The sequence below is a fragment of the Phalaenopsis equestris genome, unplaced genomic scaffold (genome assembly GCF_001263595.1).
Source record: "Phalaenopsis equestris unplaced genomic scaffold, ASM126359v1 Scaffold231319, whole genome shotgun sequence".
In the NCBI taxonomy this organism is placed as follows: domain Eukaryota; kingdom Viridiplantae; phylum Streptophyta; class Magnoliopsida; order Asparagales; family Orchidaceae; genus Phalaenopsis; species Phalaenopsis equestris.
In genome coordinates, this window is record NW_018249289.1 from 21,842 (window position 1) to 40,665 (window position 18,824).

At 32.5% G+C, this 18,824-nt stretch overlaps 1 protein-coding gene across 1 annotated transcript; it reads left to right on the forward strand.

The window, feature by feature from the left end:
- Positions 1 to 8,489: 8,489 nt before the first annotated feature.
- On the forward strand, positions 8,490 to 10,688 carry LOC110038121 (zinc finger protein WIP3-like). The gene is made up of 2 exons (XM_020742890.1): positions 8,490 to 9,059; positions 10,092 to 10,688. Exons 1-2 carry the CDS (start codon positions 8,613 to 8,615, stop codon positions 10,500 to 10,502), a joined length of 858 nt encoding a protein of 285 aa, XP_020598549.1. The 5' UTR covers positions 8,490 to 8,612; the 3' UTR covers positions 10,503 to 10,688.
- Positions 10,689 to 18,824: the final 8,136 nt, after the last annotated feature.

Here is an 18,824-nt window from a genome sequence, read left to right on the forward strand (position 1 = left end):
ATTTTCTAAACCAACTCATCCAAAAAGGGTTATCTTTAGAATTAATATTTACATTTAGGAATAGTTACTATCCTTACATTTAACATTCACATTTAGGAGTAGTTGCTAGATAAAAAATCATTTTAATCGACATTCTAAACTAAGGACTAATAATAGTGAACTGGAATATGATTAAAGACATCTTTCCTTGCTTCCTCATGGGATCGATACTCGGGGCTTCATCAAAAAGTCCTATATTACTTGAAGCGATGCGTGCACTTGCGTAGAAACCATAGTGTGTGAACTATTTGCTATATTTTATAACATTTCAATTTCATTTCATTATAACATTTCAATTTTGCACATTAACTACTTAATATAAATTGGGTTAAGATATTGGCCATATTTTTTAAAACTAAATTACTGCGTAATTTCGGGACGGGTCAAGTTAGACGGGTCAAGTTTTTGGCACTGTATGACATAAAACAAGCAGAAAAACAGCACATGCTAGGGGTGCATCAAGTTTTTGGCGCCGCTAGGGGCGCATCAAAAACCATTTTTTATATTGACCGACAAATACCCCTATTTAATACTAAGAATTAAATAAGATTTATATTAAGCTGGGTTCGGAAATGCTTCTTATAAGGGCAAGCCCCTATAATAAATTACATCCTAGATAACCGAAGTCACCTAAAAAAACTCTCGATAAAAATCAGGGGCTATTATCTTCAAAGAGGTCAAAAGATTAGGAATTTTTAATGAGATCACACAAATATGTGTGAAAGGGGAATGGCTCAAGTTTGGAACATTTTACTTTGGAATCTAAAGGAGGAAGAACTAGGAGATGTCATAGATCCAGAGGAGAACCTTGGTGACTTCCTAAGCTATCCTATGGATTGGCTTCAATTTAGAGGAGAAGTATTTAAATGTTTCATCATGTTTATTAATTACGGCTTATATTTGTGTGAAATGATCACACAAATAGCCTATAAGATGTGAGGATTTAGGTCGTGACAGACGATAACCTCGGAATCCTAAAGCAGGTTAGGGCTTAAATTGTATAGTAGAGCTATACAAAGGCCTAAAAATGAATTGAGGATTTATGTTGCATAAACAAACAACCTTGAATTCCTATAGATTTATTATTTATTTCTAAAGAATTGTTTAGCTAGTGAAGACATGTTTTGTTGTTGAAGATGGTCGTGCTACCCACGATGTTAGCTTCAAGCTCCTCATCGTGTTGAGTTTAAGTTTTCTATTGTGTCAAGTTATGATGTCAAATAAAATATCCCTATGGTTATGGTTCTTTAAATATTATGGGGCATATTAAAGTTTATTAGAGCGACACCGGTTAGGGTCCTATGGTTCCCTTGTTCTGGTACCACTATTTTTTATCGGATTCACTTAGTCCAAATGAATTTACTAAACTCAACTCAATGAGTTCAATACTTTCATTTATACCGTGGGAAAGTGGGAAATCTCGTTAGCTGGGAAATCTCGTTAGCAATCGTAGGTTACCTCCTCCGAGGGATTCCCGATCATCCAATAGAGACGTTTTAATTTAGTTGCAATTGCTATTTTGTGATATTTGTGATGAAATTTTGAGTTATCTTATATTTTGAATGTTGTGGAATCTTGATTGATTTTAGTTTGGTTTTGGTTTCAGTTTTGTGGCTATCCTAGCAGTTTTGGTTTTCATGCAGGGTGACTTTGTTATTTATCATGCAAGTTCATAAGCATAAAAGTACAGTTTAGAAAGTACAAGAAAAGAAAGTACTGTAAACTGTAAAAGTGTACTTAGCGAGTTTTCTTGTTCTTCCATCTGAAACTTTAGTATCTTTGCAAGGCATAAATATATGATTTTTGCAGGAATTAAAGCATGTTTGTAGTAAAAATAGAGAGTGCAGTTTGAGGTGTGTCTACTAGATCCTATGTCATACCTTAGTGGATCTAAATTTTGAGGATGATTCCATTACGCAAATCATAAAAGGTCTAGATGTCCTTCAAGATTTCCAAAGTATTATGAAGAAGTCTCGGGTAATACCCTAGACATTTCATAGTCCCTGGAATTACCTTGAGTTTGCTTTAATTTTATTGTGTTTTCTATATAGTTCATCCAGTTAATACCCTTATGCTCAGTGAATTTTGATGTTTTGAGTATCCTTTAAGTTGGGTAATCATCACTTGATATCTCACTTATGAGTTATATAGGTAAAGATCCTTGGGGGCAACTTGACTTAATTAAGGATTTTAATTAATTTGATTTTTAGAGAATGGGTTTGTAGTGTTTTGAAAAGTATTAAATTAATTATAAATTATTTTCTAAACCTCAATAGACAAAATTTTAATTAAGCCTATTTCACTACCTATTTTCTAAACCTCATAAGACTTAGTGAGTAGATTTACAATTTTAAGAAAAATGATTTTTTTTAATGTTTACGATCTTAATCATTATCATGATTTATAAATCATTTTAAAACTATCGATTTGGGGCTTCAAATCATTGAGTTATGATCTTCCAAAATCAAACCCCTCACTTTAATATCTCCTTATTTAAATATTATTTCAAATTTCATTATTTTTAAGAAATTACAGATTTATCCTTTAAAAGACAAAAATGAAATTAGTTTCTACTACTTATCTCTTTTATGTTTCAATCATCAAGACATGTCAATTAAGATTATTTATTGATCATTTAGTCCTTTGGTTAAGCCTAAATATTCATTAAATTCCAAAATTACCCTTTTGCCCCTAAGGACTTAAGACCCTATAATTCATTAAATTAAATTCAAATAACTTGAAAATTTTATGTTACCTCACTCGTTAATTAAAACATCAGAGGAGAAAATGTGACTTTTCTGAATTTATTTATTTATTATGATTATTTTTAATGCAAACCTAGGGATTTTTAGTGAAAATTTAATAACTCAATCAAAATAAAACTTCTATCCTTAAGAAAATTATTGGAAGTTCACCTAGGGTAGAGGACTAGTTGGACCAATTTTCATGATTTTTTGTTGTTTAATTTAATTATTAGAATCATTTGTTTATTTTGAGCATTAATTAAATATAAAATACTATTTAAGTAGAAAATTAAGATTGTTTTTTTTATTTATATTTTAATTATCAAAATTATTTTAGTGAGAAATTAAGGAAAATTCATTTTTTAAGCTTTTAAAATTAATATTATGACTTAGAGAACTAGGAAAATTTTTGTCGGTCCCAAGTGATCAGGAAGCCAAATGTAACATTTTAGTGGCTTTTTTACAATTTTACAATTTTTTTTATTTTTAATTAATTTTTAATTATTTAAAGGCTTAAAAATAGCTTAAAAATGACGAATTTATTTTAATTCAAATTTTGCTTTTCCTAGGTTCTTATGGTTATAAGGAGCTCTCAAAACCAATTTGGTGATTCTTTTTAGTTGTATTTTAATTATTATAATTATTTTAAAACCAAAAATGTGATTTCTCTTAATTAATACATTTGAGTAGTTAAATTAACTTCAATTGATATGAAATTTTTATGAGGAGCTCCTTTAACATTAAATTATAGTGTGGAATAGTTTTTTTTGTCATTTACATTTATAATTACTCCAAATTAATTTTCCTTTCATTCTTAAAGTTGGTGACAATTAAGGTTATTTGACAATTAAGGTTATTTTTAATGAGTTAAATCAAGCTTATATTTTTCTTAGGATCCTCTTACCACAGTTAACCTAATAAAATATTTTTTTATTTTTTGGATGAGTATTTTAATTATTATGATTTTTATACCAGAATAGGGAGCATTAACTTGAAAATTAGATATCTCTAGTTAGAGATGCCCCCTGACCTTTGAAAAATCAGGGGAGATGCCTAACAATAGAGACATAAAAAAATCCATGCTCCCATGCCATGGTGAAATATATATGCAAATGGAGAATTAAAATAAGAAAAGCACTATTTAATTAATTAAAAATAAAATATTCATCAAATGGACGTGAAAATATTTCCACATTGTTCTCCTCTAGTCATTGAGCAATAGTGTATTTTTATTTTATTTTAGTGATTTTTCTACACAAAGTTATGATTTTTAAAGTTCTGGCTATTTATTTAAATAAGAAAATTCCTATTTTTCTACTCAAGTGATGCTGCGCCACGCAATCCTCATACACGTCGAGCTTTAGATACGGCGTTCTCTTGTTCGGTGTCGTCGTCCACGTATCTTCCCCGTCAGCCCATGGTTCATGCTCCATTCCTCTGTCCAACTCCATCACGACCGTCCATCCCATAAACGCGCGATCCGACGGTGCTCCTTCATTGTCCCCGAAGCCTCTAGCCCGAGAGTTTTCCACCTTCTAGACCTAATATCTTGCTTGATTCTCCACCAAATCAAGTTAGGTTTGTTCCTATTGACTCGTCTTGATGAGACACACACATCTATACGGTTAATCAAACTCTAAATCAATTATAAGCTCATGGAGAATTAAATGAAGCTCAGTTTAGCGTTTAAATTCAATACATTGGTCCAGGAGGGGAATCCATGATTAGATGCTTGTGGAAGCTTCGTGGGGGTCCAAAGAGCTCCTAGATGAAGCCTCAAGTCGTGGTGAAATTCCTATGTATGATTTTGACCAAGGCCGTTTTGGGGTATTGATCAAAGTTCACCTTAGGGTGCTCTAGCAATGGGGCTTCTATGGGAGATCTTCCTCTCTCACTGTGGGGATGGTGTGGGTGCTATTAATTTGAATTTGGTGGAGATTTTTGAGATGTCCTGTTTCAGCGTAGGGATTGAGCTCCAAAATTGAGCTTGAGCAATGGATTTGAGTGCCTAAGGATGGTGGGATAGAACTCAAGAGGTCTTAAAAAAGCTCTGGAAGCAGTTTGACAAAGTCTCTCTAAGGAAATTCAAGCTCTTTTTGTTTGACCATGGAGGATGGGTTTAAATAGAGGAGGAAGGAAAGGCCACCAGGGGCAACTTGTGGATGCTTTAATTTTATTATGTGGATGCCAACAATGTGAAAAAATCCAATTAGGATGAGACAGCTTGTATGGGTTTAATTTTGAGATTTAGCCATGGGGGAGCTCTTGGGGGTGGCTTTTCCGGCAGCCTATGTGGTCGGCCGGCCAGGCTCAGGTCATCATCCTACTAGGATGGTCAGTGCTGGGCAAATGTGAGGCCAATCTGGTTTGTGCACGGGTAGAGGTGATTAATTGAAGTGGAAATGGATTTAGGCCAATTTGGGTCAAGCTTGGGTGACTCCCCATGCCAGACCAATATCAGGTGGCTCAGCTGAAATGGTGTGGAGAGGTCTCCATTCAAAGGATTTGGTCTAATCATGGGTTTAAGCGTGTCATTAAAAGTGTTAAAAAAATATTAAGGGAGCTTTAAAGTAGCTTGACCTCTTGCCACTAATAGTATGCTGATGTGGCATGGCTCATATGGCTTGCATATGGCATGGAGGTGGCTTCATGGCTTACCTTTGGCTGGTCAACTTTCATGAGGAGCGATTTTTGAATTTATGAAATATTTTTGTGGAGTTTGGCATGATGCTTGATTTTGAATGATTTTGTTCTGAATTGAGGACTTTATGAATGATTTTAACCAAATGGATTATGGAAAGAAAGAGTTGTCATGTGGGCTTTGGATTTGGGCTTTTGAAATTAAATATGGTGGGCTTGGGCTTCTGAATTTGAAATTGATTTTGGAATAAAATTTTGGGATAATTGAATGTTGCATTTGGTTTAGGGGGATATCATGAAATATTTGAAAAAATTTTAACTGATTTTGAATTGAATTGGTGGGCTAATTTGATGGATGTAGGCATATGGTCAAAATTGGGGCTTTTTTATTTGGGTAAAATTGGGCTTGCAAATGGGTCAAATTGAGCTTAAATTTTGTTTATATTAGGATTTGGGATACTTAACTTTGGTTTAAAATTTAAATTAGGCAAAATTGGGGTCAATTGGGCAAAGATTGAGGTTAATTTGGGGACATTTGGGCCTTTAAGGGCAAATTGGGGCTTTTGGTCAAATTGTATTAATGTGGTCAAATTGGGTCAAATTGATGATCAAAAATTTAAATTGATAATATTTGGGATAATATTGTAATTTTTGGGAATTTTTGGAATTTTTGGGTCATGAGGGGCATTTTGGTAATTTTGGGCAATTTTGGGGGTATTTTGGAAATTTGGTGATTTTGGTGAATTGTGGTCAATTTAGGTAGTGGTGAGTGTTTTGAGATGATTTTTGGATAAATTTGGGTATTTTGGGTAATTTTGGAATTTTTTGGCAAAAATAAGGGTTGTAGGGGTTTTGGTAATTTGGTGATTTTGGGGCAAAATAGGCCAACAAGCCATGAAGCCATACCAAAACAAAAGTAGACATATGAGGATTCATTTTGGATGCTCAATAGACTGGCTCTAACCCTCTTAGCCAAAGACTAGGGGTATAGGTCCATCAATATAAGCTTTTCAGAATGGTCAGGATACCAAACTAAGGGATTCTAGGGTTTGCGGTATGTGAGAGAGTGTAGTGTGTGCAAGCCATTTCAACCATCACCAGATCACTCAAGATTAGTCCTAAGGTTTGACCATCCTATAGGATACTCCCCTTGAGTTACCCCATGCTAACCCCACCTACTAAGTGCTAGAGGTTAAGACCAATATGTGGAACTTAAAGTTGAGCAAAGAAGAGTTTAGAATTTCTAATTGTGAGGGTTCCTTTTCTAGTCCTCTAGGAATAGTCAACAGGAAAGCCCTATGGCTAGACCCTAGGCTATTAAAGAGGAAAAAGCTAGACCTCAACAAAATGAGGTCAACAGTTGTAACATCATGAGGCCCACCCGACTGAACAAGCTAAGCCATATGAGCAAATTTAACTAGGCCAAAATCAAAAGATCAAGTCAAGTGATCCATGACTAAGCCATCTGAAACAAAAACAAGACAAGAGAGCTTCCAAGCCATCTACTACAGGAAGGTCAACTCGATGTGATAAACTAATCTTATATTGGAGTTAGCCCAAAAGAAGAGTCAGCACCACAAAGTTTCTCTTATCATCCAACAAAGAAAACAAAGAATTGTCACCAGAGATCGAAGATAGTCAACAAAGTTGTATCAGCCAACCAGTTCTTGCTGACTAAGCTCAAGCCACCGAGATGATCTTGTTGAACCAAATCATCTAAGCTTAGCTGGTTGAGCTAGAAGGCAACCAGATGATAAGTTGTTACATGTAAAATACCAAAAGTATCGCACTACAAACTCTCTCTAAATGGGAATAAAAATATAATATCACTGTTGTGCTACCTCCTTTATTAAAAAGAAAAATATTTTAAGAAGATCCAATACTATTGAACGTTATTTATTTATATTCATCTTTATCTCTCTTCATCTCTTTCTTTTTTGCTCACTCTCTCTCTCTCTCTCTCCTCATTTACGCTCCATTTCTTGGGTGTGATTCACATACAATATCATATTCGACGGTACAGTTAAATTTGAATTGCATATAATAGAGGGAGGCATGGTAGCAATCTAGTTAAAGCCTGATTGTGAATATGCTCAGGTTTGATTCATTAAAGCTCTTAAGTTGTGGTTAATGAAGCAAATGTGAAGCTTATTTCAGATCAATTGATTAACTCATTCACCTACTTATTAAAAAATATTAATATAAAGTACACTTAGGTTATATTATGTGAGTACATGAGTTTAAGCATAAAGTTGTTTAAAATTTGTCATTGTTGTCCATCCATATATATACTAAGGGGCCACCTAGGATCATTTTTTAATTTTTTCTACTTTTTATTTTTATCTTATTTTGTGTATGTTTTTAATTGAAGCAAAACATGTTGATATGTTAGACTAGGACATTGTTGTTTTTTGAAACACTCAAAAAACTCAAAAGTTGTTTCAAGTATTTTCAAAAACATATTTATTCCTTTTGGAAATAAAAATAAACTACCTTAAAAACATATTAGATAAACGTGCTTTTGAAAAAAAAAGAAAAAAAAGAAAAAAAATTGATCCCAAACTGTCGTTAGTTGTTTTTGCGTGTTTTTTAAAAAACAAATATATCTTAATAAAACACAACGAACATATTTTATTTTTTATCAAAATATAAACAAAATAAATTAAATATAAAAATAAAAAATAAAAAACAGAATTAATCCCAAATAGCCCCTTAAACAAACATGTTTTTAAAAATTAAGGACTAAACAAAAACAAAAAAGGAATATAAAATTTATCCCAAATAAGCCCAAAATTTACTAGATTTGAAAATGCACATGTGAGCCGCATAATCAGACATTAATTTACATTTATTCAAAAGTCAAAAATTAAGAGCATAAAAGAAACAAAAATGTTTATTCAAATAAAAGCAATGCGAGTGTACACATCCGCATATGATACCACCACCCTCATTAAACGAGGAATAAGACCCAGCGCAATTAGTAGCTCAAGTGTGAAATTCCTAACCAGGCCATGACAAAACGGCAGCAGCAAAAGACTTGAAAAGAAGACCTGCAGACTACAGACGGCATTTATTTCCTCTCTTAAACTATAGTATGCAAGCCTTCACTTGTCGAATCATTCCCCTTCGTTTCCTTCCCATTAAAACCTGACACTTCTAGTGCTCCTTCACATTTTCTCCTAGAAGATAATGGGCCTGGGCAAATATTCCAGGGAAGAAGAAGCCTACAGTTTGAGTTTCATCCATCCTTCTCCTTTCTTTCAATGGCTGAATCCTTTGCCTGCCAAGCCAGACAAGATCGAGTGTCTTCCTCTTCTCAGTAGACTTGAGGAGGCGAAGAAGAGCGCTAAGGAGGAGGAGGAGAATGAAAGGGAGAGCGATGAGAACTTGCCAGCCATGGCTTTGAGCATAGGATTGCCTTTTTTCAATGGAGATTTTGAGGAGGAAAAGATTGATCAAGAGTGTAAAGGCGAGGAGGAGGAAAAGAGAAATGAGTGCTTAGAACCGGGAGGAAATGTTTTGGTGAGTCAGAACAGCCGGTTTTGGATTCCTACACCAGCTCAGATCCTTGTAGGAGCGCTGCAATTCTCTTGCTCTGTTTGTCACAAGTCATTTAATAGGTATAACAACATGCAGGTAATTTGTGATCTCTCGAAGGACCTCTTGCCTGTTTTCATTCCTAGTTTTTTTTTTTTTTTTAGTTAATATTTCGAATTGGTCGATCTGTTGAATGAATTTTGATATAATTAATTTATAGTTGCTTGATCTTTTTCTCTTGAATTGTCTGCAAGGAATTACGGCTTGTATTGTACAGGTGACTGGCATTGTCTAGGCATGATCTCTAAATAATAGCCGCCTTAACATTCAATTATGTATTTAAAAAAATTCTATTTTCTTATAAGGAATATATATTTATACATATATATATATATATATAGGTGGAACAAAGAGATGAATGATACAAAGATATATATATATATATATATATATGTATGTATAGGTAGATAGATAGATAGATAGATAGAACATATTCCTGAAACAATCATGTTTTTATTGTAATAATCATAGTTTTTAAAATAATTGATATCAAGATCACAAAGATGAGTACAAACATTAATCGTAGGAACAAAATGACAAGAAACAACTTCCGTCATTGTCATAATTTTCAAATAAATTTGTCTAAAGCTTACAGTTTACAATCCTGTTTATTATATTCAAATGATCAGCATATTTTCTTACAGATATGTATGTTCTTATGACATCTTGTATGTTGAAAAAGAGAAAAAAGAAATGACATCCTATATGCACAAGGAGTAAGATGAAAAAATATCATGGGTAAAAATGATATAATATTATAATATACATGATAAGGATAATTCATATTTCATGTAAATTAGTTTCTCTTGCTTGAAGAGCACTCCCAGCTACCAAAATCAAATGCAATGTTCTATTTTCCTTTTTCTATGTCCAAATATTTAATATATCTAAAGTAAGCGACGAGTTTAAAGTATGAAAAATATATATATTTGCTCAAAATCGCAGCTTTTTATGACATATTGCTTAAAAATCATGCTGAAATTTTGCTATCTTTTCCATTATGTTGTTCTCACGAATTTCTGCTGCCACTTGAACTCATTTGTCTTATTTTATTTATTCAATTATTTGAAGATGCACATGTGGGGACATGGATCCGAGTACAGAAAAGGTCCAGAATCTCTTAAAGGAACGCAGCCATTAGCGATGCTGAAGCTCCCCTGCTTTTGCTGCGTCCACGGCTGCAAGAACAACATAACCCATCCCCGAGCAAAGCCACTAAAAGATTTCAGAACTCTGCAAACTCACTTCAAGAGGAAGCACGGTGTAAAGCCCTTCATGTGCAGGAAATGCAGAAAATCATTCGCTGTCAGGGGCGATTGGAGGACACATGAGAAGAACTGTGGGAAGCTCTGGTTCTGCTCTTGCGGATCAGATTTCAAGCACAAAAGATCACTTAATGATCACATTAGATCATTTGGAAATGATCATTTCCATTACATTCCTTGCAGGAATATAATTGATGGACAGAACCTACCAGGCTGAAATTAACTTACCAGTAATACTGATCTTATATATAGTTCATGTGCTATATAAGAATTAAGAACAGAGGGAGCTGAATTAATGAATTAGGATATGTAGATTTTATTATTTTAGAACTTGTGTTCAGAAGCAAAATGCTTCTTTTGGGGGTGAAGTGGTTTGTTTTCAGAGCACAGTACACCATAAAGAGATGAATGATACAAAGATATATATATATATATATATATGTCTGTATATATATATTAATCCATATTTATGCGGCTTGTGAAATTATTGAAGTGTATCTTGGGAGAGAAACGGAGAAAATTTGTTTTTTTTTTGTTTAATTTTTTAGTGTATTTAATCAAATTATACTTTCACTTACTAACATGACACTCGTTCTCAATTCATGGAGAAATATTTGCGTACGTAAGACAAACGCAGTTCTGTACATATTAGATTATTCGGAGGGTACAGGTAGGTTACACTTAGCTTATAAGTTTACACTTAAGTTATATATAACCTAAGTGTAAACTACTTGTATCCTCCTAATAATCTAATATGTACACATACGTCTTATATGTACGTAAATATTTCTCCAATTCATGAGACTGAGGCAATATCCTCCTAATAACTTAATATGTACACATACGTCTATATACGTAAATATTTCTCCAATTCATGAGACTGAGGCAAGGTTCCTCGAATATTGAGCTGTGGGTTGGTCGGCAAGCTCTTTTAACTATGCTAGCTCATTGCTTTATTCTATTGAAACAAAACAAATTATTTTATTATTTTATCATTACATAATGACATATTAATTATGTTTTTATCTGAAAATGTGATTTAGGTGATTACGGTACGACTAAAAGCTTTAGTGGGAGTTGTTTGCCTCAAGCCTTTGTATGTTTTTGTTAAGCAAAATCTCTGACAAACTTTTATTAAGAATTTGTACTCCTAAAGCCTACAGCAATAATAGTTTTTTTTTTAAGAGCATCTACGCCTGACAATCTTTTGGCAGCCACAATTATCCTGCAAGAATATGACTACGGATTATTGTAAGCCATACATCTATAAAATATTATGGATATCCCACAAACTTTTATATATACATCTTTAATTACTTGTTGAGAGATTGCAACTTCTTTTTGTGAAACTAAGATTTTAGCCATTGAAGTGCAACATTAATGATACTTTTTATCATGAAATATTTCAGCAATAAAAGCTGGTTAAATATGAAAAAAAATGTGACCAAACACATTGATATTACTTTTATTCAAAAAAAATGAAAAACCTAAAGTTGGAGTGTGAGTTGTTCATGGATTCACATACAACAAGGAAAGCATGGGGAAAGGGCTCCCAGCCAAGTGAGAGGATAAATTTTCTTCCTTGTGAGAGAGAAGGGGGAAAATTGTATTTGTTACATAACCCCATATCTATTTAAGATTGTCATTTCATATATTACAAAGTAGCAACTCATGATACATAAATCATAAAGACAAAGTTCTTCAATTTAAACCCTATTGTCCATTCTGGTTTTATCGATAAAATTAAAATTATCCTTGACTATGCCATATTCTAGCGGTTATTACATATAACAGTGCTCGGGTCACATAGATGTATGCCCACTAAGATTTTGAGATGATCTCACGTCGACCAATTTATCTTAAGAGAAAATCATATTGTTGGAAAAAGTCGGTTTCTCAGGTTTTGAAGAAATTGAATACCCTGACAAGTGGATGGGTAATCTTACCAAAGATTAAGTTCAACACTTGTGTGTTGTTTACCATGAACTAGCTATTGTATGCCGCTCACTGATCATAGGGAAGTGATTTTGCCAAATTGGTGTGGCTAGTTAGTAGGTTATTCAAGATCTTGAACTCATACTTGGAAGTTGTAGTTTCCTCAGGAACTCGATAGTCTGACTTAACGGTGTAAATTCAATTGAGCTTGGTGAACTATTTAGCTCTCCCAATCATGTGCTTGGTCATAGAACATTCAACTATAAGAAGTTTGGATTTGGTTTGAGTCTCTTTTGACTGAACTATTAAGATTGTTTTTTTTATTATTGAAAGAATCGTCCAAATTTTAGCATGTTTAACAGACGCCAAAACAAAGTATGATTTAGGCATGGAGGGGACCAATTTAAGTGTTTTGACGGTACTCACGTGCTCGCATTTTTTTTACATGATGTTTCGTTGAAAATTTTTATATAGCGTCATTTTTCATGCATGAAAATCATAAAGAAAAGGTTTTTAATAAAAAGGATGTCCAGTTACCATCAAACTTATTTGCATACTTCTCATTAGTGAAAGTACACATCATGCAACTTTCAAAACAAAATTCTAATCATTGGATTGATCTATGAAGAAAATAATAATTTGGGGTGATTGGAGCACTATTATTGCATGAAACCTTAAAGTAAAATATTTTACATAAAAATTGTGTTATATAATCATGAAACTTATTTATATTGTATTTAAATATGATAATAAATATCATGCAAATATCAGAATGAAATCTCAATCTCTACTACGGTATGTAGGCAAAATGTTAATTTTTTCGAATGTGTGTTGGGTTTAAGCTGATTTTTAATTTGTTAGTTTTTTTTATTTTAGTTGGTTAATTTCAATTTATATTCACTTGTATTTTAGTTTTTAGAATAAATTAAGATTATCTTAAGTTATATCTCAAGTGGTGTTCAAATTATAGTTTATCTGAGTTCAATTCAGCCATCTGGTGATACAAGGAAAGAGTTCCTATGTTCCGATGAGATTATACGTAAGCCAAGGAAAATTATTGATAAAAGTAGGTCAAATAATGGCTCCTCATTATGTGTAACGGAATATACAAAGTTCCACACACATATTGGAGTTGATCAAAACAATCAAGTCCACGAATTAGAGTATTGATATTCAGAATTTGAGTTTCAAATTTTTTGAATGTGATATGTGAATTGAAATTTTTATTTTATTGATTGATGATTTGATGGTCAAAATTTATTAGTTTTGAGGTTTCTTATTGATACAGTTCATTAAAGAATCACGTTGGGGATTAGAACAAATGTTGCCTGAAAGAGCTCAATTTTAAATATTAGGAAAAGAAGTTTTTGAGAAACTTACTCTTTACCTAAAAAAGGCAACTGGAGCAATCTAATGATGGTGAAGTGAAGTATAAAATAAAAAAGACTGACGAAGTTAGAGTTTTATTTACCGAAATACATTAGGGTGGAAAGCATAAGGACTTGCATCTAACCCAATGAAGTGATCATGGTGATTAGATTAGGATAAAAAATATAGAAACTCAAACATAAGACCCCCATTTTATCCTTTCGGGATACAAATCCTCCTATGACACGGAGGATTTTTGTAATAGAGGAGCGCTCCCATTTTTTATATTTTCAAATATCTTGTAGAGTCAAGCTATTCAGGATTTTCTTCTTTCCATACTAGGGGTTTCACATTTGGGCAAAGGTGGAGGTAATTTTTCTATGTTGTGGATGTTGTCTTCTCTTTGTCAGGCATAGAACGAATGAAACCTACTTCTTTTAAAGAAACAAGAGGTTTCTAGTACAACATCATCGATTTCAGTTGTTATTCTTGTGTATCTTTTATAGAGCCTCCTATTCTGATTTTTTCTTTAAGTTTTACTTACTACGGGATTGACTTCTTCAGATAGGTAGATCTTAAGGATTGACTTCTTCAGATAGATAGATCTTAAAGATTATCAATGTCTTAATAGTTCATAGATCAAATCAGGAGTCTTTTTTATTTCCACTCTCGAAGGTTGCTGGAGGGATTGACTTCTTCAGATAGGTAGATCTTAAAGATTATCAGTGTCTTAATAGTTCATAGATCAAATCAAGAGTCTTTTTTATTTCCACTCTCGAAGGTTGCTGGAGAACAAGAGTGGAAGTCACAACAATGATAGCCTTAATAGACTTATTTTTCAATGATAAGGAGTCTTCTCCCGATCCAATGTTCAAGGGAGGTGAAGGTTTCTTGTTGATCATTTGAAAGTCAACTGTAGAAAAGTTGGGATGGCTGAGGCCTATTCCGAACTAGATTGGGAATACACTGTTAAGATGGCTCGTGTCAAAGGCTAGATTAGTTATAGTTCTAAGGAAAAAAAAATAAGTTTGGAGACATGTTATCTGTAATGGGTATAAAAAGTTATCAACAGAGATTCTATTGTGGAATCTTTGAAATTTTTTTTAAAACTAAGATTGGAGTTAATTTAAAAATGATTTTGAAGAGGAGAATTCATGATAGAGCATGCCTTGGAAACCCTACAAAGTTAGGAAGTAGGAGCATAAAGAATTAAGTTATGGGATAGAAACTGAAGATTCAAATAAGTTCCATAGACCTATGAAATGCCTAATGATGAATAATGAACAATTTAACTCATCACAAAATATTGAGAGAGCGACAATCCCTAATAGAGTAGCTAGGAAAAGTCATGATGAGGGATTTTTGTGTGTCACCACATACTATAGAACTTTTGTAAGATTTCTATCTAGATGAACAATCACGAAATTTTGATGAATAATGTATCTTTCAAAAGGAAGAAAATATTATCCTAAGAATGAGCCTAATAACTCAGATGATGAAAGCCTTTATCAGTCTACGGAACTAAATTTTTTTCTCTTATCTTATGGGTGTATCATCCAATTTAAAATTACCAATTTTTTGTGCACATTTTATACCCATTTTTTAGGATACAATGCTTTAATGAAAAGTATTTGGTGTATTTTTGGTTACAAGCACATGAAAATAAGTTTAAGAGAAAAAAGAAGCAAAAATATATCAAAAAGGAGCAAAATGGGTCATACCAAAGAAAATTGACAAAACAAAACCAACTGAACTGGTGCCTAAGCACCAGATGCAGACTGCGGCTAGCGCCAAGGCACGACAATTTTTTTCTAGAAGGTCCATTGAATGTGGTCGAATTTAGAAGAGATGTTGATACACCTAAAATATAAAGTGTTTCTATACACATTTTTATACCTATCTTTTAAATATTGCATTTTAATGAAGGGTACTTTTGTGTTTTTCTTTCAGGGACAATCAAATGGAGGGAAAATGCTAAAAGGAGTGAGAAATAGTCAAATTTGGAGCAAAAATGAAGAAAGGTGCAAAAATGAACTAGGGCGCCTAAGCGCTCAAGTCTGATGCCTAAGCGTCAGAGGCTCCGCGCATAAGCATCAGGTACTCCGCGCTCATGCACCAGAAGTAGTTACTTGATGATATAAATAATTTGAGCAGATTTTTTAAGAGATTTTTGAAGCAACCTTTGATAAAAATGTGGGAAATAGCCCATGGACACGAAAATTTATTCAATTGGCTTTTGAGGAGGCAACTTCTTGAAGATTCGTTGAATAGAGACACCTTTTTGAAGAAATACCAAGGCAACCCTTGGATTTTTATAAGAAAAGACTTAAATTTTCCAGGAGAAAAGGCTAGCCACCCATCAAACTTTACAGCCATCATCCATCTAAGTAAACAGGAGCCACCCGTCGTCGCCCACCTTTTCTTTTTATTTTGAGTTTTAGTTTGTATTGTGAGTGAAGGAATAGAATTCAAAGGTAGAATTCAATAGAATTCAAAGGAACTTCAAGACATTTTGTGGAGGGGATTTGAGATAAGTTCTTATCTTTGTGGTTGCACTTGGTTTTAATTTAGATTTCTTGTTTGTGTGCATGATTTCTACTTTTAAACTCATGTGTGGCTGTGTTTTCTACATGGATTATGAGTAGTTTTCTTTATTTTTTTCCTTAATATGATAAGTGATTAAAAATTTAAAGGAAGTTGTGTGAAGTATTAGGCTCTAATGTTGTAAGAAGTTGTGATAATTTGAAACCTTGGGCTTCATTTACTTCTTGATTTGGTCAATTAAGATGCTAATACATGTTGAAAGAACATGTAAGATCCGAGATGGTATTCTCTCAGTCAAAAAATGGTTAGAATCACATATTGATTTCATGAATAAGAATGTAGTTCATGGGATTGAGTGCAAATAGATAGAGAAAAAAAATTTAAAGGGTGTAGAATTAGAGGACTTTAGAGTTACAGGCTAAAGCCCCCAATTTGATTTATAGTTTTAGGTTTTGATACGAGATGTTAGCCCCCAGGTGGAGGGGAGAGAACTCTAGAGTGAGAGCTAGTATCTTCTCTGCCTAAATGGTTTTCAAGACTATTCAAGCTATAGATTAGCCAATGCTCTTTATAGCATCTCTGGTAAGGGTAAAGAATATTATTGCTCTTATTTGACACAACATATTTAGCATACTTCTACAATAGAATTTTGATATTTATCACTGATTCAAAATAAAGAAAAATATATTTTATTTATATTACATTCATCTTGCAAGTATTTAAGTTAAGTTAATTAGTTCCTTACTTTATTTTTTATTATCAAAAATTACAAAAAGAATCAAATTTTAATTCCTATTTTAGCATCTTAATTTTAAGTAAGAATATATTGATAAGTAAATTTTGTTATCTAAATCTAGTTCTCCCTGTGGGTTCGATATTTGAGACTTAATCAAAAAATTATATTATATATTACTTGATAATGTATATTTGCGTAGTATCTCATATTAAAATATTATAAATGCATTCTTATTTGCTTCATAGTGAAAGATTTACCTAGCTTTTACCTTGGATCAAGTTTTTAGCTTTGTTGCAAATTAAGAATAACTATTAAGGAAATTAATCATATAATCGCATACATTGCATTTTACATCTATATATATAGAATGTCGGGATCAAGTTTTTAGCATCGTTGCCGGGAAGAAATATAATAGTAATTTGCAAAAATATTTTCAAAAGAAGTTTTTAGAAAGTAAAATTTTTAGTAAGTCTTATTTAAACTTTAAGATTTATTTTAAGTATATTGTTGTGTCGTTTATATATAAAGTTCTTATTTATGTGTTTTTATTTTTTGTTTTATTTATTTTATGTGTTTTATAGTAATGTATGTGTAGTTCAGGTTTCACAGGACTTGTGCCTTACTATTTTGAATTAGAAAAAGACTATTAGAAAATTTAAAAAATTAAAAATTACTTAATTTTTTCAAGAAATGACAAATCAAAATAATCAAAATATTGAAGAGTTTAGACATTTAAGAGATTATGCAAACCCTACGGTGGATGAACTCCATTGTAGTATTCAAAAACCTGTTGTAGTGGTTAATTCATTTGAGCTTAAACCTACTATTATCCAAATGGTACAAAATAATCAGTTTGGAAAAGCACCCACTGAAGATCCTAACTCGAATATCCAATTTACATCTTGTCAATTTTCTAGAATTGTGTGCTACATTTAAATATGATGGTGTATCAAATGATGTTATAAGACTTAGATTATTTCCTGAGGGATAAGACTAATATATGGTTACATTTGTTATCACCTGGATCTATCAGAACATGGAGTAACTTAGCGCAGAAATTCTTTGCTAAATATTTTCCACCATAAAAAATTGTGAAGCTTAGAAATGATATTACATCTTTTTGTCAGTTTGAAGAGGAATTTATTTATGAAGCATGGGAATGATTTAAAGAACTCTTAAGAAAGTCTCCACACCATGATATACCAGATTGATTAATAAGTCAAACTTTTTATGATGGATTAATTGGATCTCTTATATCTATTATCGATGCAGTTGCTGGTGGTTCGTTGATGTCAAAACCATTTCATGTCGCTTATGCTTTAATTGAAGAGATGACTACAAATAATTTTCAATGGCCTTCTAAAAAGGTAAATCTTAAAAAAGTAACCAATATTCAAGAAATGAATGCATTTTTCATGCTAACAAATCAAGTTGCAACAATTTCAAGGAAGTTAGACTAATTTGGAATGAATTTTTCTCAACCAATTCCTATAATTGAAGAGAAATCATTAGGCCAAATGGTAGAATATCAAGCATCATTAGAAACTTTGAATGCTATAAATAATAATTAAAATAACCCATATTCAGATTATTATAATCCAGGATGGAAGAACCATCCCAATTTCAATTGGAATAATACTACGGGTGATAATAATCAGCAATGGGGGAACAATCAAGTAAACCCATTGGTAAACTAGAACGAACAAGAGAATAGTAATTAAATGATGTTATAAGACTTAGATTATTTCCTTTCTCACTGAGGGATAAGACTAATATATGGTTACATTTGTTATCACCTGGATCTATCAGAACATGGAGTAACTTAGCGCAGAAATTCTTTGCTAAATATTTTCCACCATAAAAAATTGTGAAGCTTAGAAATGATATTACATTTTTTTGTCAGTTTGAAGAGGAATTTATTTATGAAGCATGGGAATGATTTAAAGAACTCTTAAG

Coding starts and splice junctions, on each gene's coding strand:
- LOC110038121 (XM_020742890.1), top strand. CDS start 8,613: ATGGGCCTGGGCAAATATTCCAGGGAAGAAGAAGCCTACAGTTTGAGT. Junction 9,060..10,091: donor ATAGGTATAACAACATGCAG/GTAATTTGTGAT, acceptor AATTATTTGAAG/ATGCACATGTGGGGACATGG.